At 32.1% G+C, this 27,562-nt stretch overlaps 1 protein-coding gene across 2 annotated transcripts in view; it reads left to right on the forward strand.

The window, feature by feature from the left end:
- LOC129745302 (retinaldehyde-binding protein 1-like) overlaps nucleotides 1-23,950 on the forward strand; it is a 43,488-nt gene extending 19,538 nt beyond the window's left edge. For both annotated transcript variants that reach the window (XM_055738289.1, XM_055738291.1), the window contains exons 2-7: nucleotides 4,386-4,671; nucleotides 5,015-5,217; nucleotides 5,278-5,428; nucleotides 5,630-5,777; nucleotides 5,843-5,999; nucleotides 21,739-23,950. In XM_055738289.1, the coding sequence (XP_055594264.1) occupies nucleotides 4,563-4,671; nucleotides 5,015-5,217; nucleotides 5,278-5,428; nucleotides 5,630-5,777; nucleotides 5,843-5,999; nucleotides 21,739-22,164 (1,194 nt within the window). In that variant the 5' untranslated portion in view covers nucleotides 4,386-4,562 and the 3' untranslated portion in view covers nucleotides 22,165-23,950. The remainder of the gene's footprint in view (nucleotides 1-4,385; nucleotides 4,672-5,014; nucleotides 5,218-5,277; nucleotides 5,429-5,629; nucleotides 5,778-5,842; nucleotides 6,000-21,738) is intronic.
- Nucleotides 23,951-27,562: the final 3,612 nt, after the last annotated feature.

The following is a 27,562-nucleotide window of genomic DNA, read 5'->3' on the forward strand; positions in this document are numbered from 1 at the left end:
TACAAAAATTACAAAAATTACAAAATCACAAAAATTACAAAAATTACAAAAATTACAAAAATTACAAAAATTACAAAAATTACAAAAATTACAAAAATTACAAAAATTACAAAAATTACAAAAATTACAAAAATTACAAAAATTACAAAAATTACAAAAATTACAAAAATTACAAAAATTACAAAAATTACAAAAATTACAAAAATTACAAAAATTACAAAAATTACAAAAATTACAAAAATTACAAAAATTACAAAAATTACAAAAATTACAAAAATTCCAAAATGACAAAAATTGCAAAAAATTACAAAAACTACAAAAATAACAAAAATTACAAAAATACAAAAATACAAAAATAACAAAAATGACAAAAATTACAAAAATTACAAAAATTACAAAAATTACATAAATTACAAAAATTACAAAAATTACAAAAATTACAAAAATTACAAAAATTACAAAAATTACAAAAATTACAAAAATTACAAAAATTACAAAAATTACAAAAATTACAAAAATTACAAAAATTACAAAAATTACAAAAATTACAAAAATTACAAAAATGACAAAAATTACAAAAATTACAAAAATTACAAAAATTACAAAAATTACAAAAATTACAAAAATTACAAAAATTACAAAAATTACAAAAATTACAAAAATTACAAAAATTACAAAAATTACAAAAATTACAAAAATTACAAAAATTACAAAAATTACAAAAATTACAAAAATTACAAAAATAACAAAAATTACAAAAATTACAAAAATTACAAAAATTACAAAAATTACAAAAATTACAAAAATTACAAAAATTACAAAAATTACAAAAATTACAAAAATTACAAAAATTACAAATTACAAATTACGAAAATTACAAAAATTACAGAAATTACAGAAATTACAAAAATGAAAAAAATTACAAAAACTACAAAAATTACAAAAATTACAAAAATTACAAAAATTACAAAAATTACAAAAATTACAAAAATTACAAAAATTACAAAAATTACAAAAAATTACAAAAATTACAAAAATTACAAAAATTATAAAAATTACAAAAATTACAAAAATTACAAAAATTGCAAAAATGACAAAAATTACAAAAATTACAAAAATTACAAAAATTACAAAAATTACAAAAATTACAATAATTACAAAAAAAAAAGAATTACTTAAAATGACAAAAATTACAAAAATTACAAAAATTACAAAAATTACAAAAATTACAAAAATTACAAAAATTACAAAAATTACAAAACTTACAAAAATTACAAAAATTACAAAAATTACAAAAAATTACAAAAATTACAAAAATTACAAAAATGACAAAAATTACAAAAATTACAAAAATGACAAAAATTACAAAAATTACAAAAATGACAAAAATTACAAAAATTACAAAAATTACAAAAATTACAAAAATTACAAAAATTACAAAAATGACAAAAATGACAAAAATGACAAAAATTACAAAAATTACAAAAATTACAAAAATTACAAAAATTACAAAAATTACAAAAATTACAAAAATGACAAAAATTACAAAAATTACAAAAATTACAAAAATTACAAAAATTACAAAAATTACAAAAATTACAAAAATTACAAAAATTACAAAAATTACAAAAATTACAAAAATTACAAAAATTACAAAAATTACAAAAATTACAAAAATTACAAAAATTACAAAAATTACAAAAAATTACAAAAATGACAAAAATGACAAAAATGACAAAAATGACAAAAATGACAAAAATGACAAAAATGACAAAAATGACAAAAATGACAAAAATGACAAAAATGACAAAAATGACAAAAATGACAAAAATGACAAAAATGACAAAAATGACAAAAATGATTAAAATGACAAAAATGACAAAAATGATTAAAATGACAAAAATTTCAAATATTACAAAAATTACAAAAGTTATTAAAATTACCAAAATTTCTAAAACCACCCAAATTAAAAAAAAAATATTTTAATAAAATTTCAATAATTACCTCAATAATAAAAAATACTAAAATTGCTAAAATTTCTTAATTACTTTAATTTTAAAAATGACATAAATTATAAATAATAAAAATCACAGAAAAATATTTAAATTCCTAGAATCATTTATGTTACTGTGATATTTTACTCTTCAGAAATTTAAATGCCATTTCTATTTTTGAAATTTGAAGAATATTTTCTTTTTTGTTATCAACCCTTTGAACTGTTACTAAATGACTGATTACATATTTGGTTTCAACGCACCTTAATCGTTCAAAATCAGTTCCGATTTTTTTTGGGATTCTGTTTGATAAACAAAAGTTCCCAGCGGCAATCTATTTCTCTTCATTTGACAGCTACGCATAGCATAAACACAAACTGCACCTTGATGAGTTAGTGAATCTCGAGCTTATTATTAATCTAGCCGCTTGATACTATTATGTTTATAAAAGAGTCTCGGCCCTGTCGGGTAGCCGGGAAAATGAATGAATGTAGGTACATTCATTCTTACTTACTTTCGGTTAATTTCATATCACGAAATGACGCAGCCTTCGAGCTGACTGAATAAACAAACTTGGCTAATATGTGATGCCAAATGTGTATAAAATGCTCGTTTGAAAAAAAAATCATTTCTTCCCGTCTTTTGATTAACGATATCGCAGTCAAGGCTCGGAATCTCAAAAATTTATTCAGTAAATTTAAACCAGCGAAGTTGTTCAAACTTTGGAGAACACTCTTTAGAACTATTTCCAATAATTAAGAAATCATCTTTAGATTTTTTTCAAAAGTATTCGTCAAATTATCGGTATTTGTTCAGAATTTGGACCAATCTGAACATTTGAAATTTTGACAATTTCGACAATTTCGATAATTTTCACAAGACAATTTTGACAATTTTGACAATTTTGACAATTTTGACAATTTTGACAATTTTGACAATTTTGACAATTTTGAAAATTTTGACAATTTTGACAATTTTGACAATTTTGACAATTTTGACAATTTTGACAATTTTGACAATTTTGACAATTTTGACAATTTTGACAATTTTGACAATTTTGACAATTTTGACAATTTTGACAATTTTGACAATTTTGAAAATTTTGAAAATTTTGACAATTTTGACAATTTTGACAATTTTGACAATTTTGACAATTTTGACAATTTTGACAATTTTGACAATTTTGACAATTTTGACAATTTTGACAATTTTGACAATTTTGACAATTTTGACAATTTTGACAATTTTGACAATTTTGACAATTTTGACAATTTTGACAATTTTGACAATTTTGACAATTTTGATAATTTTGACAATTTTGACAATTTTGACAATTTTGACAATTTTGACAAATTTGACAATTTTGACAAATTTGACAATTTTGACAATTTTGACAATTTTGACAATTTTGACAATTTTGACAATTTTGACAATTTTGACAATTTTGACAATTTTGACAATTTTGACAATTTTGACAATTTTGACAATTTTGACAATTTTGACAATTTTGACAATTTTGACAATTTTGACAATTTTGACAATTTTGACAATTTTGACAATTTTGACAATTTTGACAATTTTGACAATTTTGACAATTTTGACAATTTTGACAATTTTGACAATTTTGACAATTTTGACAATTTTGACAATTTTGACAATTTTGACAATTTTGACAATTTTGACAATTTTGACAATTTTGACAATTTTGACAATTTTGACAATTTTGACAATTTTGACAATTTTGACAATTTTGACAATTTTGACAATTTTGACAATTTTGACAATTTTGACAATTTTGACAATTTTGACAATTTTGACAATTTTGACAATTTTGACAATTTTGACAATTTTGACAATTTTGACAATTTTGACAATTTTGTCAATTTTGACAATTTTGACAATTTTGACAATTTTGACAATTTTGACAATTTTGACAATTTTGACAATTTTGACAATTTTGACAATTTTGACAATTTTGACAATTTTGACAATTTTGGCAATTTTGACAATTTTGACAATTTTGACAATTTTTACAATTTTTACAATTTTTACAATTTTGACAATTTTGACAATTTTGACAATTTTGACAATTTTGACAATTTTGACAATTTTGACAATTTTGACAATTTTGACAATTTTGACAATTTTGACAATTTTGACAATTTTGACAATTTTGACAATTTTGACAATTTGAGCAATTTGAGCAATTTTGACAATTCTGACTGTTTTGATTATTTTGAATATTCTGAGAGTTTTGCCAGTTACGACAATTTTGCATGCAACTTTTTTATGTCTTTGAGGATTTTTATTTTAATTTTAATTTTTAATTTTCATCTTGACCTATTCACTAGTCGGTTTATAATCTTTCTTTTTTCGATACTTTTATTATAGATTGCAGTAAGCAGAACTCGCAGGCCTCAACATCGATTAAAATGCATTAATCTACCGTCAAACACCATTACTCCTAGAATAGTGATAGACATCGAGTATTTATCGGAACTAGAAAGTTAAAAAAACGTTGTAACCTTATATTTAAAAAAAATAGTTAACGAGCATACAATCTTCACAATGTCAAGCAATGCGAGCTCACCAATCAACAGTCCGAGAAAAATCTTCGGCAAAACCAGCGCCATGGACAAAAACGCGATGCTGGAGTATGAACTCAACAAAAATTTAGGTCAGTATAAAATATCGAACAACGTGTTTTAGTCGTTTTTTCTTTCTTTCTTCCGGGTCATTTTTGTTCTATTTTTGTCCAGCGCCATAAAAGAGGGTCACTTTCGTGTGATTAAATCTATTGAAAAGCACCCGATTCGAGCATATCTCAATGGGGACACTCATCCCCACTCTTCCATTCCTCAACTGAATTTGAAAAGTTGGACTAGGTCCAAGTGCGCAAAATAGCGGAACACAATTTCTCTACGGTAGTTGTGATGTTGAGAACCTAGTTCTTTTTTCTCGTTTGTTATCGACTGTCGTTTTATTTTGTTGTTACCTCTGTTTTTTTTGCTTCCGTTCAGATGAAATGTTCCGGGAAAAGGCGGAAAAAGAGCTCGGGGAAACTGCCGGGGAGCTGACGTACACGAAAATCCGGCAGCTGCGGCAACAGTTGAACATCTACGCCGAGCATCATCAGCGCGGATTCGGTGGCCGCCGGGATGATTCGTTCCTGTTGCGTTTCCTGCGCGCCAAAAAGTTCGATGTCGATAAGGCGTTCAAAATGGTAAATTTTGAAAGTTGAGATATTCTGAATTAAAGTTGAATCTTTTCCTCAATTTTCCAGATGCAAAAATACTACAAAATGAAGGAAGAATATCCGGAGATATTTAAGGTTTCCCCACCCTCGGAGATGAAATTTATGCTCGAGATGCAAATTCAGTGCATGCTTCCTAAGAAAGATGACCACGGGCGTCAAATTTACCTATTCCGAGTTGGTGAGTTTCTATTTTCCAACCGTTGAGTTCACACAATGATTTAACAGATGTTTTCCAATCAAGTGTCATAAACTACCTTCCTAGTCAATTCAAGACCGGAACTTTTCTAATCAAGAAACTTTTTCTCGTTTTTCCTTCCTATATTTTCTCTTCTATGGATGTTTTGAACTTTTGTCGATTCCTCCGGCAATCGTGGAGCAGAAAAATGTGATCCATATAAAATTCCAGTAGATTACGTATTTCGGAGCAATGTGCTGGCCCTGGAGGATGCTGTACGGAATCCAGAGACTCAAATTGGTGGTCTTGTTGTACTACTAGACATGGCCGGGTTAGGATTTGCTCATGCCAGGTAAGAACATCTACAAACATATAAATGGTTAAATTCGTCTTCCTCTAAATGGCATTCGATTTCAGATATCTTTCGCCCCATTTGGCGAAAAAGACAGTAGAAGTGGTGCAGGAAGCGTTCCCGATGCGCTTCAAGGCTTTCCACGTGCTCCACGAGCCGTTCTACTTTGATGCCATCTTGGCAGTGCTCAAACCGTTCCTGAAGGATAAAATTAGGCGACGGGTAAGTGTTGTTGATTACGTCTTTCTTTCTAATAAGATTTCTAGAATTCAAAGATTTAGCAAGAAGGTGTTTTGGAGAGATGGATTTAACGTTTATTAAATCTCGTAAAAAATCACATCTAATTTTATTTGCACGAAAATCGTAGTAAAATTACTATTTCGGAAGGTAAAATGAACAACATGTTCCCATTATTTTGAGCCATGGCTCGTGCACGAATATTTTGCTCATCAAAGTACCATGTGATTATGATTTCAGCATACGTCGATTTTTCTAGATAGAGGTTTTTCCGATAAGTTTAAGATAAAGATTTTTAGATAGATTTTTTCACATAGATTTTTTCACATAGATTTTTTCCGTAGAGGTATTCAAAAATTACATAATGTCTGGAAGTCTGGGGGCTCAACCTCCAAATGATAGAATTGGGTTTAGCGAACAAACTACTGAATGGGGCCAACAAAACAAAAATCATGTTTAGAGGTTCCGCAAACGCGATCCTTGAAAAAAGTCCACTTTTCATAGATTCGGTTGAAAAAAATATTCTGGTTCCTAAAATTTTCACAAAACTTATATATTTCATATTTTTTAAATTTTGTTTGGATTGAAGACTTCTTGTAAAATTATGAAATGTTTGTTTCAAAATTTAAAAAAAAGCTAAAAAAAACTATTCAACTTACTAAAATGTGTACCCAGCATAATTTTTTTTAATCTCAATACCATCAAAAGATGCGGATCTGAAAATCTAAATACTTGCTAAAAACTAAGAAGCTTTAAGGAAATCATCAGACCATATGCCAAATGCACTGAATCTCAAGAGTGAATGAGGTTCTGAGACATTGCGTTCTGAAGAAGCATTAAAAATGGGTTTTCATCAATTATGTTTTTCTCTATCAATAGCTATTATTAATGTTGATTTTACTTAAATTTAAATCAAACACAGTAAACGAAATTTACCGAGTTCGGTAATTTTTTTACCGAAATCCTTACATGTGTAAATCATTAAATTGTTCGGTAATTTTTTCGGTGAAAAATAAACGAACATCAGTAAATCGATTTTTCATTTACCGATGTTCGTTTATTTTTTACCGAAAAAAATACCGAACAGTTTAACGATTTACACATGTTAGGATTTCGGTAAAAAAAAATACCGAACTCGGTAATTTTCGTTTACTGTGAAACAAACATTTCACCTAGGCGACCAATCCTAGCGACCAATCTTGGATCGATCTTTGCGAGATCGATCTTTGCAAGATCGATCTTTTGAACTCAAATTTCCGATTTTTGGGATCGATTTTTTAGCCTTGAAAAAATCGATTAAATCGGATTATTTCCGATCCGATCTTTCGATCTTTCGATCTTTCGATCTTTTAAATTTTTTTTTATATTCATTCCGAAGATTCAGAGTTTCAGAATCATGCTGGATTTGATTCCTGCACTATCCTAAAGATTTCTATTTATTTTTGGTGCTTCCAAGCCAATAAAATCGAGACGGACTTAATAGGTAGCGTTTTTCACCTCTATACTCTTGAAGAGAACCAGAACTTTTGTAAAACGCTCAAGTAATCGAAAGTTACCTTGCTTACTGCAAGGCTGAATAAACTTCCAAAAGGCCGTTGGAAGTTTATTTAGCCTTGCAGTAAGCATCAATACTGTATAGCATTTTACTCAGCTCAAGATTAAACTTCTTATCGAAACTTTCGAGTCCTATAGGAAGGTTGCTAAAATCAGATAAATACAAATCGAAAATCGAAAATTTTCACAGAATTCACGGATTTTCTGCATTTTTACATATTTTTTAAATTATGAATTTTTATATCACTATTATGAGACGAATAGTGATATTAAAATTCACAATTTCATTTGAATGATTACATTCTTCAAAATAATAATTTAATATTGCCTCAGCCTCTACTCTTAATAAAAATTATAGTTGAAAAATGTGGATGCTTGTGGAATTGAGCTTGAGCCTTCCTGGTCATTGATGAACGTTGTCTTTGTACCATTATGACCTGTGTTGTGGCTGAGTTGATGGTGTTAAAAACACCAACGTTAATAAACCCACAGAGAACATAAAACTTCGTAGCCTTTTCATAATAAGCATTTCACCAAGTGAAGTAACTTAAAATGGTTGAAATGTTTAAATCGGTCAAGTTACAATATTTAGACTAATTCCTATCTAGCGCGGTTATGATTTGAGTTTGAAAGTTAAAATTAACATAAATAAGCAATCAATTGGTTAAGAAAATAATAATTAATGAAAAGTCAGTTTTTTATGCTTCTTCAGAACACAATGGCTCAGAATCCCTTTCACACTTCAGATTAGGAGCAACCCCTTCCCGTTGTCAGATTTAGTTCAAATTTGATATATGGTTTTCTGATGATTCCCTTGAATCATTGAAGTTTTTTTGCTAGTATGTATTTAGAATTTCAAGTAAGCATTTATTAATTCGAATTTGACAAATTAAATAAAAATTATCTCAAATTGTGATTTGATATAAGGTTTAAATCGTAAATAGCTCTTCACAGGACAAACAACTTATGTTGTTGAGCTAAATTGAAGCACACATTTTGGTAAGTTTAATAGAAAACTTATGGAATACATTTTTCTAAAATAGCTTGCAAAAAAAATTAAAAAATATAAAATATGTCAGCTTTGTAGAAATTTGAGGATCCAGATTTTAAAAAAAAATTTTGAAAAGTATACTTTTTTCAAAGATCTCGTTTGCGAAACCTCTAAACATTATTATTTTAAGAAATTATTTTATCGGCTATATCGGTGAAATTTATATTCTTTGAGGAAGAATATTTAAGAATTGAAAGAATATAGACGGATAGAAGATTAGAATAAGGTGAAAGATGTTGAAAATGAGCGGAAGGGTAATTTTAATTTGAAAAACTTTTCATCACATTTCATCAACTTGTTCCTCACGGGCCTACTACCTTGCAGTGGTTGATACCGATAGAGCTGTAGCAACCACCACACAATAGTAGGCCTAGCGTGGTTCGTCCCACAAGTGGAAACTTGCAGTATGAACGAACGAACGAACATTATTATTTTAGTTGGTCCCATACAACAGTTTGTTCTCCATTCCCAAATCTATCATTTGGTTCAGCTTCCAGATTTCCTTCATTAAGCAATTTTGGGACACCCTTATGCGCAGATAAAAATTGTGAACACAACTAAAATATGTTTAAAGAATAGCACAGTTTTAAAAACCAATTGCACATTTTTTAACTTGGATACAAATTTGACTTTGTATTTCGAGTTTGATATGCTGAGAAAATTAAGAATCTGCAAAGTTCATAAAATTCTGTAAAGTTTTCAGTGGAAGCAGAACTTCGCGACGGAAGCTCTTAATTTAATATTGTTGGTTCAAAATCCTATAAGTAAGAGCAGAGTCCGTGGGGGAATCATTTCTAAATAATGCCTTGCAAATTATTCGTCTTTTTTTCAATTTCGTTCTGTTTGGTTTCGTACACCTAAAGAAGAGGTTGCCAAATTTCAATGCTGTTGGCACTAACTCTATGCCAAAAATGCGCTGAAAAGTGTTCTGTACCAAAGATGATATGATTCGAAAAACACTACTGGCATAAAGACTCGTGCTCCCAAGCAAAATGATGCATGACCACTACACTCAAGCGAAACAACAAAATAATTTTATGGGATTTTCGTCCTATTGGATAAAACTAGGGAACTGCATTTTTGGAGCCTTTGTTTCAACCATTTTTGGAAGATTTTTGCATCCTGAATACGAATCATTGGTCAGATTTTGTCTATCTGCTTATATTTTTATGTTATGACGAGTGAAAATTTTGAAATTGATCGATTTTGAGTAAAATAACTGATGAACCAACAAGCCGCCACCTTGAATTTGAAGATAGCGTCAGAATACCAAGTTTGGCTTCTTCTTGTATAGCCCTTTCACCCAATTGTGGGGGTTTCATTTGATTTTCAGTGATTTTTTTTTTTGTTAAAATCTTTATTAACTCAATTAAAAATAAAATTAAATAACAATAAAACTTAGTACCTAAAACTGATATTTCACTTTCTATCATCATGTTTCTCTATTTGCTTAGTGAACGAGAAGCATCAGCTGATTTCGATTTCGGTTTTGAAAATACAATTTCCAATGCTCCCTTTTTTGCTTTTCTGGTGCGCCTTATGTTTTATCGACATCAGTACCGTCAGTCGCAGATTCCAGGGCCGGAGATCGATGCCGCTTACTTGCACTTTGCTTTTTGGCTTCTCCCTATATCAGTTTGAGAGTTGAACGTTTGTCTTTGAACAACTGCTGAGTAACTCATATCTCCATGCTGCTCAACACTGCTAGCAGAGCTAGCTAAGGGAGCAGGATATAGGTTAAGTGTTCTTCCATCTTGTTTCAATTCTTTTCTTCGAGGGCAATTGGCCTTGAGATGACCTTCTTGTTTGCAATAGAAGCATTTTTGCTGGAGGCCGTCAAAATATATTCTGCCTTTTCTGTTCAAAAGAATAGAAAAACTGGAATATCTTTTTTAACTCTAATATACACACCTCTTACTCCAGTATATACAGGGTGGGGCAAAGTGGACTCCCTGATTTGATCGGTTAACTGCATAAAAACCATACAAGATTATTACAAAAGCTTTTTATTTCTGATATCTACATGCAATTCCATTTATTTTATATTAATTTTTAAAAATGATATCGTTCAGGTGACGACCTTGACGAGCGATGCACATATTCAGCCGTTCAATAAAGTTTTCAAAAACTCTACGCAGCATATCTAGCGTTGTTCCAGCTAACATCAACAATTGCCTCCTTAAGGGCTTCCAAGTTCTTTGGTCGAACTTTGTAAACCTCCGATTTGAGGTAACCCCAAAGAAAATAATCGCATGGGTTTAGATCAGGGGAGCGAGGGGGCCATGAAACATCCCCTTGTAATGAGATAAAGTTGCCGAGAAACCGAAATGCACACTGGGTCGCCACCACACTATCCTTATTTTAAAAAAACATTTCGACTACAAAATCACGATGCTCGCCTGTCCACGACATAGTGACTACTTAAAATGGCGTCTTTCTCCCCACCACATGAAACCACTCCGATTCCGCTAACTAGCGCGGCCGCTCTTCAGCGACTGATTGAAACTAGGGAGTCTCTCTGCCCCACTCTGTAGATCTAATTCTAGTTGAATAGGAAATTTTTTCCTGATCCTTCTTTTCGAAGTTCTATACTTGCTTAAAACAGCTGTGATATTGTCATCCGTGATTTCCGGAGGTAAATCACAAATTCATACATATTTTGTAACACACCCAGCCACTGCAACCGTTTCACTGACTGATTTTCCGTTCGAGTAAAAAAATCATATCAAATCAAGGCATCATTCGTCTTAAATTTGATGAACAACGATTTCTCTTCCGCTATTTTATAAAATGATTCCATGGTTGACGTATCTGTATCCAAATTCTTTAAAAACGATACCATTTCGACCAGCGATGAGCTGGGAGCACCATCCGGAAACTGGATAGCTAGTGTATTTTTCACTAGTTGGTCGGCCATTGCTCACATGAGGTTTGAAAATAATACACTGTGCTCAAGGTTATCTGATCTTAGCACTGTATCGTAAACAGGTCTTTCTTCAACGAGATCTGATCGTCAACTGTGATTAACAGCATTTTAAACTTAAGTGGAAGCCGCCAATTCGACTTCTTCTGGATTTGGCCTTTCACTCAATACCCATATTATGGGATTTCAAACGATTATCAATAATATACAGGTTTGAAAAGAAAAGATTTCAAGATGGTGTTAGATAGCGAAATTTGACTTGTACTCGTTGAGCCCTTCCACCCAACTCCCAAAATTTGGAGTTAACAAACGATTTTCAGTAGTTCATTGCATTTTTAAAGTTAATCGGAAGCCCCATCCTGGATTTCAAAATGATGTCATATTTCATAATTCGACTTCTCTACTCGTTGAACCCTTCTACCCAATGCATTTCGGGGGTTTCTTGCGATATTCAGAGCAGATGTTTTTGTTAAGGGGTAGGATTAACTGTGAACATAAGTTTTTTGGAAGCCATTGAAATTGAAAGCTGTTACGTGTTGCCCCAGTTGACGGTATATTCGGTTTTCAAACGATCATTTCAATGTAATGCAGTTCAGATTATAAGAAAATCATTTGAAGATTCTTTGGAATACAAACCAGCTTCAAAGATGTTGAAGTTTAGAGCTTTTTAGCTGACTTTGGTTTGCTCAACATTTCGGATTTGTCAGAATTGGCTTAACATGGCATGAAATTGGCTTTACTGCTAAATACCTGCGAGCAGAATGCGATTCGTTGTATGAAAGAAATTGTTACGTAACGTTGAGCATACTTTTCCCCCTCCCCTATGTCACAATTCGTAAAGAAAGAGCTCACCCCCTCCCCTCCTAGGAGCGTTACGTAATAAATGGATGCCCTCAAAAAGATTCATGATATTTGTCATATGTACAACTCCGAAAATTTAGAATATTATTTCATGATTTCCTGAGTGCATAGAACTTATTGATTCATCCAAAATTTTGGTTCCAAAAATATCATGTAAATTAAATGAATTTTTTATATTTGTAATTTTATAGGGGGAAGTCGTCTATGGCCGGACATCGCCTATGGCCGGACAACATAGATTTTTCGAAAACACAATATCCTAATAATGTTTTAACACCATAAAAATAAAGTAAATAGTAGCCTGATATGGTGTTAGAAATATGGTAATCCAATCTGAAAAAGTAAACTAATGATAGGCATCTAAAGCTTTTGCCTAGTAGTACGGAGAGGATAGCCTAAACTTTGCATTTGTATTGTGATCAGTTTTTTCGGCTTGTAAAATTTGAACTGCACATGAATGACATCGTTGATTGGTTATCTTTCGACTACAGTAGATATAAGATAACAAAACGGAAGTTCCAACGAAATATTAAGAAAATTGAAAAAAGTGCGATTTCTCTATGACCGGACACCAAATTGTTGTCTATGACCGAACAAGAAAATATTCAAGATTATAAATGATTTCAACTTGAAACTTTCATTTTTCATTTCTATAGCACTCTCAAATAGTTAGCAGAATATAATGATTGAATAACGAAATTATTTTGGTCATCTGAGAAACTTTAAATTTTGCTGTCCGGTCATAGACAATTTTTCTTTAGTTTTTTCGAAACAAATGTTTCATTCTGGTTTGTCAAAAAAAGTTTTATGACTGGCTTCATAGAACGTTCAGCATTGCCTTCTAAGTGATAAACCCATTTTTTGGTTATGATGTCAACATCATCAAAGAGGTCAGATTAGTGTTCTGGTTCATTGAATTTCTTATTTATACAGAAATGGCTTAGCGCTGTTTCAGGGGTACGGGAGAGGGGGGGGGGGGGGGGGGTGGATTCTGTCATCTTTAGTGACAGTCATTTAAATGTTTAAGATTCGGGCAAACCCGGATAAAACCGGACAATCTGGCAACCTTATTTTAAATACATATATACTAGACTGGCCCAAATTTGTATGGGATGATTTTTACAACATTTTTTTCAACGCGGCACCCCCTAGAGTGGTGCTTTTAGGTGAAAAAATGACTTTCTGAAAGTTTCAGGTCATTTGGCCGAAGCACGAGCTGGCGCAAAGGACTTGAAAATTGTATGAAGATTTTCGGCAAAATGAATGAAAAATCGACATACCTTCACTCTTTGTATTCTAAAATGTGTTTCCAGTATGCTAGGAAGCTCAGAATTTCAGGAATTGTAGTTCAAACAAAGACAAATAAGTTTGTAAAAGATTGTGACGCGATACGAGTTGACTGTGATGAGTTATCCGCAATTGAATGTGTGATCTTTTTCGCATTTCATCGATATACCGTGAACGGTGTATAGGTGGATTATTAGTACTAACTTGATCGCATTGTCACACAGTGAGAATAACAGATAGAAAGTTTGTATCCTCGACAAAGTTGTAGCTCATTTGATAACAAATAACTTTGCAAAAAGTTAGAAGAAAGGTTTGAAAAAACTATGAACTGCTGCATTGTGTGACGATGCTATCAAGTGAGTGCGATTATTAGCCCATACACCGTTAACGATATATCAAAGAAATGCGAAAAAAATCACACATTCAATTGGGGATAACTCATCTCAGTCAACTCGTATCGCGTCAAAATCTTCTATAAACTTGTTTGTCATTGTTTGAACTACAATTCCTGAAATTCTGAGCTTTCTAGCATACTGGAAACACATTTTAGAATACAAAGAGTGAAGGTATGTCGATTTTTCATACATTTTGCCAAAAATCTTCATACAAATTTCAAGTCCTTTGCGCCAGCTCGTGCTTCGGCCAAATGACCTGAAACTTTCAGAAAGTCATTTTTTCCCCTGAAGGCACCATTCTAAGGGGTGCCGCGTGGAATATAAGGATTTTTTTGGTTATGGGCCAGTCTAATATATACATACATGCATACATTTATGCGTCCAAAACGAAATTTATCGAACAAGTTTCTTAAAAATAATCAAGAAAAGTGCTTTGAAAGCCTAATATATATATGTTTGAACATTTTTTTTCTTGATTTTTTATGAGTTATTCCTAGGTTTTAGCCAAATTTGCGAACATATTGCCCGGATTTTGGTCCACAATTTTGAGATCAAATGCCCGGAGTTTGCCATGATTTTCGTTAAAATAGCACTTGTCCGTCCTGGATACGTGCTAAAAAAAATCCTGTACACATTACTCTAAACCATATATGATTTTTTTTAGAATAGTGGTATTCGGCGAACGGCCGAATACCGAATATTAAGCAACAACCTTAAGAACAAAAAAGAGAAAGAGAAACAACCTTAAGTGATTATTTCAATGCTTTCTATTTCTTCCATATTAATGCCCCTCATGTTTTTAGTCGATTATTTTAAACCAGATGATATTATCCGATGATATTACAAGATATTTTTTGATTAAGTATTGGTCTTTCTGATTTTTAAAATGCCACCAATAACTGAAAAGGCATCAGATGACTAGTCGCATCTAGGACGTTTATCACCAAAGAGATTGTGTTCCTGTGAAATCTGCAATAAAACATGTCGAAACAGGTGTCAAGCTATTTGAAATTGCTTTTCTGATATTGAAATAGATGATGGTCGAATTTTTGCAAGATATCTTTAAAATAGTTGTTGAAAAATAGATGAACTTTAACCTCAACCACATGTATCCAGACGGTCATGCATTCATGCAGAAATTTTTCAAATATTGAACACAAAACCTAAAAAAATTTAAAGAGGAATTTGAGATTTTAATTTGATTTAGCAAATAATCTGAATAAACCCGAGCAATAGTCGGGAAGTATTAAACAATATCTAGACATCCCGGCCAGATTTGACTTATCTGGATTCTTGACTGGATTTAAGGGCATGCCTGAATTTTTCCAGAAAATCTGGAATACATAATAATCAAAGTATAAAGCGATACCGTTCAGCATTCTCCACTAGGATCTACAGTGAAAGATTCGCGGATACACCTTAGATGCTTTGCTGAAACCATAAGTTTTTAATGATTGTGTAGCTTTTACAACATAACTTCTGGATATTTTATATATTATCCAAAATTATTTGAAAAATTTACAAGTCTGTAGTAGATATTCGGCCTATTCGGCCGAATACTTAGCTCAACTATTCGGTGAGCCGAATATTTGGCTTAACGGTTTTTCGGTGATATTCGGCGCCGAATATTCGGCCGACCGAATATTCGGTACATCTCTAATTTTTTTAAATATTGAATATTCATAAAACTCTTTCATGCCTTGTGTTTAATGCGTATAACCCGAAAATGCATTGATTCAATTTGTTGTTGGCTCATACAGGATTCCTACTGTAGTAATTTTAGCATCATGATTTGTTATTTCAAAATCAAACCGTTGTTCTCGCTAACAAATGGTTCAATATTTCTTCACATACATGCCAAAGAATGCGTTCCTGTGGAGCTTCAGGTCTTTTTCCAGGACTTCCTAGGGTTTCTTATGTAGCATTCTGTAAAACCTTTCAAAAATATATTTTTTCGACTTATAAATTTAGCTTTGAAATATCTTAACTTAAAAAATTTCATGTTTTAACTTGAAACCATTTATTTTACAGTTCGTTTAAAATTAATTTAAAATAAAATTAAAATTGCTATTAACAGCTCTACTCAACGCATTCATTTCAAAAACATGCTACAACTTAGATAGGTATATGTAGTTTGGAATACTTTGACTATGTCCAACTTTAGAATCATAAGATAAGTTAACCACCGTTAATTAAGTTTTGTAAATTATTTTTCGGCATATCGGTGAAATGTATATTCTTGGAGAAAGAATATCAGTAATCAAATTAAAGAAGATGGATAGATAAGTGAGAAGAAAATTTACAGATGTTGAAAAGAGCGAAAGAGCATTTTTGCGAGGAAAACTTATTAACGTACACCATACTTTACCCCGCAACATTTCATTATTTAGGAGAAGTAGTACCGGGATAGAGGTGGCACTACCTTAACCTATACAATGAAATCTGGTTGGTCCGAAGTCTACATGTGGTGAACACGTATACTCCGGACGGGCATCATACATACATACGAGAATCATACTTAAAAAAGTGTTCCTAATTATGGATATATCATGCTTTTTTGTTTTACTTAAAAAAACATAATATAACCGTTCTAATTACAGAAATCATGGCGATAAACAATCGGACAAAAAAAATTCAAAACATTCGGTTGGAGTTTTCAGCTTTAAACATCCATTTCTAAAATAGTGTAAAAGAACCTGTCAGGAATTCCGTTCAATTCGGACATACTTTAAAACAATTTAATTACTAAAAATATTGAGAGTCTGAAAACTAAATTGTATGTATGATTAAAGTTCAGATGATTCGTTAAAAAATCAACTGTTTTGTTGTGGTTATGAGTCGAAAATAACGTCACAAACAGTCAAAATCTAATGGTATGTTAACATTAGGCACACATGCCAAATTAGGATCACCCACCCTCTTTATGAAAAAAGGTCATACAAATATCGATGGAATTTATTAGAACACCACGAAATTCAAATTTACTAGAAATAAGCTTTTATGCTCTTATACCATTTAGCTTCAAGGTCTCATTTGTAAAATTTCTTTTCCCGCGTAAATTTGTTTGCAGTTACTTAGAAATAAATCAAATAATAGGCTCAGCTGGCAACATTGCCAAGTACAAATCGTGTCTGTCGTGTCGGTGTTCAAAAAATTAGATATATCGGCCGAAACAAGATAAAATAAATACTTCTGAGTAGAAGACCGGTCGCGTGATATATAAATCTCCTAGGAGAAAGTGTTATTTGAGTTTGTAGATTTGTGGTTTGGTGTTATTTTGTTAATTTGAATGATGAAATTTCGTGGTCGGGTAGAAAATGTGCGGAAAATGGCGACGAAAAAAATGTGAAGATTTGATCTTTCGTTCAAAACGTGCGTTACGGGCGCTACTCGATAAAAGTTGCGTACCATAAGAATTGAACGCAACCTTGCATGAACGAAAGAAAGGTCAGCCTGATGACAGTGACATCTTTGGAGTGTTTTCAGGAAATTCAAAAATTTTCAGTCAACGCTGGATTCCGAGCTAAGTATTTTTTTTTTCTTGAATTTATTTAAAACTTGTATTGAGATACTCCTAAATTTACATCATTAATATCAGGTGCCGTTAACTATTAAGATTAGGAATTTTTGGAAGAACTGTGAACACTGCTTCAATGATTCTGCGAATGATGATATTTCTCTAGAGACAAAATAGATGATTCTTTAGTGATGCGTCTAAGCTCCGCTAATAATTTCATATTCAATCGATTTAAAAGTTTTTGTGCTGAAATAGCATGAAGTTTTCAATATCAGCTAAATTCGCAAATTTAAATTAAAGTTTGAAAATGTTTTTGGTAGACACGGCAAACTTTGCTAGATTTTGCCGAGTGATTATTTGAATTAAGATGGCGTTGTTCTCATCGTTTAATTTTGTTTTTGAAGCTTGCATGCAATTTGAAATATAGATGGCGCTGTTATTTCGTCAAAAATAATCGATATTTTTGTAGTTTCGTTAAAGCGAATGCACCAACAGTTTTTTTTTTTTCGAGAAATCGCATTCAATGTTTGAGAGTTTTCTAAATGTCTCGAACACAAAATTTCCTTAAACACAATGAAATGCAGTTCTTTGTTCTTAATATTATACTCAGTCAAAAACATGGTTTAACTATTTTGATGAGATGTTTTCTGTTTATCTTGATGTTAAGGAAATACTTTATTGTTCTGAATTAATTGTTGCTTATTTTGAAAAATATAGACCTCATTACCTAATTATAATTGAATCATTTTGATTTTCCTCTGTTGCTATTGTGTCAAGTTTCAATGTTTTGATCTTCAACTTTCGATCAGTGCACTGGTGCACTGCAGTGGTTTAAAGATATTCTAAGCAGCAGCAAAATGCAACCTTATAACCGTATTTTTGAATGAGTGGGAAAATAAAGTGTATGCGAGTTGTTACTGGTGGTTATGTTGGTGGTGGTTTTGATTCTGTGTGCGTTTGTTTGATGTGTTATACCGTGATAGTGAACCATTAGCCTGATTTGAAAGCGCGTGGGATTAAGTTTTCATAAAACGGAAGAACTTCATATGATCAAATCTTTTCGTAAATATGGTAATAGACTTTAAGTTAATATAGCTTCTTTCTCGATATTTTTTTTAGTTCAAAAAATGCTTTAAATAATTCATATTTTACTTAAAATTTAATTGCTTTGTTTCGTAACGAACCGTTAAATTTGCTCCTGAAAATTTTTGCACTAAAAACATTTTCATTATGTTGCAATTATAAAAAATAAAAATGTTGAATTCGAGATTTCTTGAGATAATTTTTTTAAAGGTGATAGTGCTAATGAATTTTAATATTTCAAATTCCGCAAGTCCCTGAAATGTCAAAGGCCAATATAATTTTGAAACTTTTTGTTTTTGAAAACTGAAAATTCGGAACGATTGGATTCTACAATATAAGAAAAAGGTATTATTCAAATAAATAAAAAATATAAAAATATTTAAAATAGGAAATTAAGAACTTTAAGGAATTAAGATTATAAAGTTAGGATCTTGGAAACCTTTTTAAACCTGAAAATTTGCAAATACTTTAATGTTATCTTATTTTAATCGCCGCCGGGATATATTCGGGATTCATGTTCTTTCTAAATATTCTACCTTGAATTTTCACAACTCGCCGAAATGCCAAAAATTAAATAAGAGGAAATACTTTAATGAAACAATTATAACTTACAGGTTGAAATTTCTGAAAATTTTGAATGGTTGAATAGTTAATGGAATTTCTTATTCTTAGAATTTCTAAATTTTAAAGATGTTGAGGATTTGAACACTTGTAAATTTATATTTCGAAAAAAAAGTTGGGAACTTCTTTATTAGATTCTTATATTCATATTTGAAATATTTTGCAATTCACCTGACAAAATATTTTCTTTTTTTCATGTTAAAAGTAATTGAAATTTGTTGCGTGTACTTTGTATAATCAATATACAGTAATCAAATGGACAAAGATGAATGACTCATAAACGAATTCATAAAACAACAACAGGTGATCATCATGTGCAGAAGTTTATGGTTAATATTATTTCCTAAGAATCCAATTGTTTTTGCAAGGTTAACTTCGAGTGTTAAGATTAATCAACTGATCTCCAATTTTTACGGTAAAAGTCAGGGAAGAACGACTGTGCAGATAATGGAAAGAAAGAATTTTAGGAATTAGAGCTATGTGAAGGTTTTGTTTTATTTTTCGACTGCTGCAGTTAGTTTTTTATTTCGTTCAGGAGACTCTGAGACATGCCAGGACTCTCGCAAGGAACTTCTGTAGGGATGACAATATTGTGCAGTTTTTATGGAAAGGAGAGTAATAAGAATGGTGAGAAGTTTAATTTTCCTATCTTTACTTTAATGTTCAAAGAAAACTATAAAAACGCGAAATGTCTCGTCTGACTGGAAGAAATAATTTTTATTTATGGAATAATACTCAACAAGTAATAAAAGCCATCCTTCCAGCAATCAAGATCCTGTTTCTAATCTTTTCAGATAATCAACTTGAAATGCAATACTCATAAAATTTCGAATGAATGTTATAAATGTAAATTCACTTAGTTAATGACAATGGAGATTTCAATTTTTAATTATAAATGTATCATGAAGGTATTTTTACGGGTGTAGATAATTTGTCATTTGTTTATATTGACATTGCAACGGTTTTTAGTGGTGTACCATTTTGTTGTGTGGTGGTGTGGAATTGATTTCAATTTGTTGTTTTTCGGGAGAAGTATTTTTTTCGTTTTGTTTTTTTAAGAAAAAGAGAAATAATTTGTAAATTTCAAAACAGGAACATTTATAAGGTACGAAATATAAGAGAATTCATAGTAATATTTTTTTCGAAACATGAAACACAAGAAATTTGTTTATTTGAATACTGGAAATAAAAAACTGACGATTTGATATTTTGATTTAATATTTTTGTTTATGGAAAAAGGATTGTCTTTCAACCATTGAAAGTATTGGAATTTTATAAATTTTAAATTTTAGAAATTTCGAAAATAATAATCATAAAATTCATCAAAATGGATATCTATTTTAATGATTAAAAACTCAAAACATGATAATCAATAAGGCAAAGATGAGTGAGTCATCTATAAATTTGTGCAACGGCTACGGTTTTCATTGTATGCAGAAGTGTTAGGAATGGCTCGGTTAGATCATCAATCAAAATAATATATCTAATGGTAAAAATTTTTACCAAAAAACAGTGAAACTTGGAGGAAAGTATTTAGTTTCAAACTTAAGGGGCCCTTTAATTTGCCAAGAAGTTTCAATTGATTTTTGTAGATATTTTGAAAAATTTCGTGCCCCCGTGTTATCATAACACCATTTTATATGAATTTAAAAGTGATAGAATTGTCTACAGTTCCAAATTTTCAATTATACGAGGCCAAGTGCAGCTAGGGACACATTAAAAAATAATAAAATTTTTCTCAGATATTTCATCTATTCAGAGTCTTTAAAATCATAAAACAATCTAGACATATCTTGAACAATAGCAAAGTAGCACGCCAATTTGTAAAATAAAAAAGGCCTCTAGATTCAATCAGGAGTTTCACTAGGAAACGTAGGTTTTTCAAGATATTAGGAGCTTAGGTCTCAAGTGGCTTAATCGCCTACCAAGGTGGTTTTCCATGCCACACTACCTTTTCCCCAAACATTCAGCGTGGAGATTTGTGGAGGGATGGCGTACAGCCGGTCTCCGCTAAACATATTTCCACATGTGCTGCATTTCCCTTCCTCCTATCGACTACATGGACTTGGCCGGCGTCGTTATTGGTTCATTTTAAAGAAGGAGATTCTCAAAAGTGTACAGTGAGATTGTGATGCTTGTTCCCAGCACCTTTCATTTGGTTCATTGTACAACATTGATTATCTCGAACCAATCACGGAGTGCAACCATTATGCCATTGGCCATGGGGCCGCAGGTGGACCGTAGTTGATAGCAAGCTCAAGCTCAAGCTCAAGCTTAGAAATAAATCAAATAATCTCATATTTTATACTAATTGATGACCAAAAAGGCCTCGAAAAACATATGGGAGCCATATGTCAATTTTTACAGTCTGCTGCAAAAATGAATGTGCACTTTTTTTTATTTCTAAAATTTCCTTATTCTTCACTCTACAGATACACCTCCACGGTCACAGCATCGCTTCACTGCACAAATACGTCTCCAAGGACCTACTTCCGGTGGAATACGGTGGGACGCTTCCTCCGTTTGACAACACCGAGTGGCGTACGGCCATCCTAGACAACGAGCAGTACTTCATCGATCTGGAATCATACCAGCAGGATAATAGCTGCTTCCAGGATTGTCTGGAAGCAGGGGATACGGATAGTGTCGAGAGTTTGCAGTTCGGGGATACGGAAACCGAGGACAGTGAGTTCGATGAGGATGATAAGAGGATGTTGAGTCCCAAGCGAACTCCCCGGTCGTTGATCAATATTGAGGAGATATTCCGGAAGAATGATTTGAATGGGTACGGGGTCAGTGGGTCCGGCGATGGGGAGGACGATAGTAGACCGGAAAAGGAAGTGGAAGATGTTAAATAAAAATTGATTTGGGATGAGAGTTTTTTGTTTTGTTTTGTCATTTTTAGTTTTTTCCGGTTCAAGAATGGTTTTAAAATTCGAACTACTTATTCTCCACTAACCGAGGATCGAAGAAAATGTCTACTCTTCCAAAATCCAACCGCACAAGGCCGCCGTAAAATATGATTTCCCATTCACACTTGTCAGCACCCATCAGCACCCACCAAGAAGAAGTAAGCGGCAGCCGGTGGCAGTTCCGGATTTTGTTGATTGCTGCTCCTGTTTACTGTTCCGATGATGACGACGACGACGATGTAGGGAACAGTTTTTCAGGATCACCAAATGGAGTCCCCCATTCCTCGTTTAAACAAAATGTCTTATCCTTCAGCTCAGTTCCAAATAAGGATTCTGTGGCTGTCTCCTTCCAGCGGCAACCAGCCACGTAATTGCGTTCCATTTGTCGGGAAATGTTTGGCGTGCTGTTTTGCCGCCATCCACCGCAAGCTTTCGACGCCTCGACGCCCCAATGTACGCCACAGATCACAACTTTTAAACATTAATAATACACATGGATGCTCACCCTCATAAAAATCGCTAATGGAGCACAGGGAATGGGAGATCATATTTTCGCGAATTTCCCGAGAAATGTATTATACGTCTGGCGGTCTTCTTATAGAGAAGTAAAATTTTGTGGTTTTTGCCATTTTTTTTCTCATTAATGTATCACACGAGCGCGAAATCTTCTCCACACTGAAAAGCACCGTCTTTTGAAAGGCATCTGCGAGAAGCACTGCATAATTTATGACCGTTATCATTGTATTAGAATAAATTTACACTTTTTTTTATTTCTCTAGACTAGTGAGAGTATTTCCGGGGGAAAAAAAGCAGAAAGCAAGACATATTGGGCAATATAATGGGCTAAGAAGCTTTAATGAAGCACGAAATGTGAGCGCTAAGGAGGGATGGCTGGAATGATTGGTTGGGCTGTTGTACAGATTCAATTATCCTAGTACAAAAAATGATAGAAAATCATAAGTAGGACAAGCAGAATCAAAAAGAGAAATATATATGAAATTTATTTTGGAATTGAAATATTCAAAACAGATTCATAGTCAGAAAAACTCTAAGAATAATCAAAACGGTAGTGAAGCTCAATAACACCTGATTTCAACATAAATAAGTGAGTGTTTGATTTTGTTTTCGGTTTTCTCGTGATGTTTTATTTTCAGCTTTCGTTTTAAGATATTTCGATCAAAGAAATTCTAAAATTTGAACGTGGTTGTCTTAAATCCATTAATGTTAAAAAACGGCCTTATTTTACTGTCAAGGATTTTCCGTTCGAAAAGTTTGATTCAACGTTATAAAACAATTACGCTTAACCATTCCTTCATATGTGACAAGTACTCTCATTCGAGTACAACGTTATAAAACCAGTTGATGACCCACGTAATCAATGAATGATAGACAACTATTTTCCCTATTTACAAGCGTTTAAATCAAAATATTTAACACAGATATTTAAACTGAGAAAAATGAATCAAATTAAACTATCTAATGAACAACTTATCTTACGAATCAATTACGGAACATCTGAAGCAAAATCATTATTAGACAATTGACTAGCTAAATGCAAATATAATCGCAAGCAAGAGCTTTCTCTCCGACGCCGTGTTAACTTGTCAAACAAAAAGAGCAATTCAAAACCAACAACAAAATTACTTGTTCATGAAATGAAAACGAAACAACGATCGATCGTTCATGTATTTCACAACTGGTTGAACAATTAATAGATTTTATCAGAAATTAAACTTTCAAACTGTACGGCTAGATCATTGTCATTTTATCCGAAACGTTCATTAACATTTTGTCCAGTTTTTTATTGACAAGTTTTTAACATTCTTTCGAGTAGGGGGAAGTTGTCGAAAAAAGGAGGAAAATTGTCTATGACCGGACAACAACATTTAAAATTTCTTCGAGGATCATAATATTTGAATGTTTCAAGTGAAATAATGTTCAACTTTGAATATTTGCTAGTCCGGTCGTAGACAAATTACATTTTTATTGTTTTCCCGATATTTCGTTCGATTTTCCATTTCGATCTTATATGTAGGCTGTAATCAAAAGATAAGCAACTAATGATGATTCAATTCATCTTTTACAATCCGAAAAATTTAATCACAATACAAGAGCAAAGTTTAGGGTATCCTCTTCGACTTACCAGGCAAACACTTTTAACGCTTCTCATTAGTTTATTTTTACTGATTGAATTACCATATTACAAACATCATATCAGGCTATCCTATTTTTATGGAGTCCAAAGATATTGAATATTGCGTTTTTCGAAAATCCTTGTTGTCTGGCCATAGAATTTGTATATGGCCGGACAACATTGATTTGGGAAAAAATGCAATATCCCCCGAAATGTTTATTAGAGAAATATATTTTTTTTTTTTCATTCAATAGGTGGTGTATGGCTCAAAAGCGCTAATTCGCTAAAATCGCTTATTAGTCCGCTAACTTTCTGTTACCGGTTATATGTTGCCGCTCAATTTTGATTAAGCTAGCGAATAAAAAAACTCCGCTGATATTTGGTACCGTGAATGAAGACCGCTATCTCCTATAAACATTTTTTTAGCTCACAGATACTGAAGTACACTCTTAGAACAAAAATTCATTACTTCAGGTGACGAGTTGGCTTAGTGGTAAGTATTCTCGATCAGAGGGATTTTAAAAGGAGGGAAAATTTAAGTTCTTTTTAATACTTTCAAGTTCCACACGGATACGAAAAACTACCCACTTTTGAATACTTTTGACGTAAAACGCCACTTCAGTGCAGGAACCCACTAGTAACTTTAAGCGAAACAACCTTAAACTAGGTAGTTGTGCTTTAAGGTCCCAGTGGGTAGAAAAGATTTACTTCGCAAAATTTTGAAAAAAATGTTTAAAAAATTAAATGCAACTAATTAAAGTACTTTTTGGTTTCGAAAAAAATCTCTGGCTTCTCAAGATCATGTGAATTATGTAGTGGATATCAAATTAAAGGTATTTAATGGTAAATTTATTGAATTTTTATTGTTTCATGATACATCACACACTGTGTGACACACAGTCGCCGGATCTATTTTTTTACTGGTTTACCTCTCCTGTCCCGTTCCGGAACAGACGCCGCTAATTACACAGTTTGCTATTTTTATCAAATTTTTTAGCAAGTCCTCTCGTGATGCTGGTTAAGGTCAGGGCTAATTTTTTAATTTCCGATCATGATAATCGAACAGCGATTATACTTGTGGCACCTTTTAGCCTTTCTTTGGCCACCAGCACATCTGCGATCGCTCCCAGCCATGGAGGTAGAACTTGAGTGTTACATTGAGGAGTTCCACTTTATTGAGATCCGTTTTGTCCTGACTCCTTCCTCATTTTCCGGATTGTTGAAGAAAAGTTTCTATCTTCTGTTGCTGGTATGATCCATTGGGGGACTGGAGTTCGAACAGACTAGGAGAGCTATAAGACCCGAAATTCTCTCTAAAAATTGAAATATTTTTATACTTTGTTTTCGAAAAAATCCCTGCAACTTACCCTGCTTTTTGGATATTTTGTTGGAAATCATTTTGAAATAATTATGGTTCATCTTCACCGATTCAATTCGCAACTTCCGGAATCGTTCTTCGATTGAAGTGCTCGTAGCTGGAAACATATCGTCAAACTTCGCCAGAAAAGCCACAGACAGCACCAGTTCGATATTCAGATCTCTGTGTAGTTGAATTGCATTTCATGACACCGTTTTTATCCCTGGGAAAAGAAGTGAAATAATTATTCGATTTTAAAATATTAAAATAGATTAACTTACCAAAAGCTTTGTCTCGATGATTAGCCGGTAGAGTTTGTTGCAAACTCTACTGTTGCGGCGTAGGGAAAAAAACTGCACCGTTGGTGGTGGAACCAGTCCACCTTAATCTGCAACTTCTGACGAAGAGAAAAAAATCCGGGAATTTGTTACACCTTTTCAAACGAGTTGATATGAAAAAAAACTTACCAGAAATTTGTTTCCGAATTTCCGACAATACTTCGTGATTAAGTGGGCAATATTCATGTTTAAAACCTGGCGACCCGGTTGAAAAAATTCACTCCTAGAATTTTGAACATACGTTTGTTTGTTTAAAGAAAATGTCGGTCCATCAATGCAATGATGGAGGCATTGGAAAAGTACACAGCCAGTGCGTTCTTTAATGAAAAGCCTCCCAGTAGATTAAATCTACCCACCCAAAACAATAATTTTCTATTTTTTGTATTCATCATTTTATCACTATAGTGTCTTCGAAAAATTTGTAGATCATTCTGTTGTGTTGTGAGCCTACTTGGTTGAATGATTCAACTGAATCAAAGCAATTGAAAGATTCCTTTTAATTCAACCACGGTAAATGAAAAGTTCATATACCGATATTTCGATAGCAACTTACTACCTTCTTCAGTGAGCGTTTTCGATTGACACATTCATTCGAAAACGCTCACTGAAGAAGGTAGTAAGTTGCTATCGAAATATCGGTATATGAACTTTTCATTTACCGTGGTTGAATTAAAAGGAATCTTTCGATTGCTTTGATCCAGTTGTAGATCATCAAATTTAGAAAAAAAATGTTGAAGACGTCAAAACTCTATCTTCACATGTTTTAAAGACATTTTTTCAAAAACTAACTTCAAAAAAACAACAAACTTGTTTAACTCTTTTCGAAGCGAGTTTTGAGACTAACTTTGTATGAGAGAGTTGTAACAACTGTAAAACTACACCACTTCATTCAAGGTGTCAAGTCACTATTTTGAAGTTCAGTGATACTTTTTGGGTGAATTCTTTGAAAAATTTCATGTTTTTATTGTTCAATATCTCTGAAAGTAGCAAACATACCAAAACAAAAATATATACATTAGAAAAAGCTATCTTTCAACTTTCATGGAAATATAGTTTCATTTGTATGCATGAGGTTTTACTACTTAAATAACTTAAATGAAAGATGGTAGATTGGCAAATTTCAGTGTTTGTTCACACACTGAAAGTTCCCGCTTCAACACGAATATGGCATAGTTGGCTGATCTAGGAATTGTTGAATCGACTTTCGTTTTTATTTTACCATTTTTTAATAGAAAATATACATTTTGTGGTTTTTTTTTCTGCAGAACTGACAATATGGTTATTTTTCATCAATATTTTAAGGAACAACTTTAACCATATTTCTAGTTTTCGGGTATTAACCGAAAAAAGAATGAAACCTCAATCGAAAAACAGAAACGAAAAAAACATTGTCCGCTTTTCACACTCGATCTTCTTCAAGCCCCATTTTTACCAATTTTTTTTATAATTTTGTGTTAACAGTTATTTCCAAAAGACTAAAATGGTGCAATTATTATCGCACAATGTAAGTTATTA

The sequence above is a fragment of the Uranotaenia lowii genome, chromosome 2, assembly GCF_029784155.1.
Source record: "Uranotaenia lowii strain MFRU-FL chromosome 2, ASM2978415v1, whole genome shotgun sequence".
Lineage (NCBI taxonomy): Eukaryota > Metazoa > Arthropoda > Insecta > Diptera > Culicidae > Uranotaenia > Uranotaenia lowii.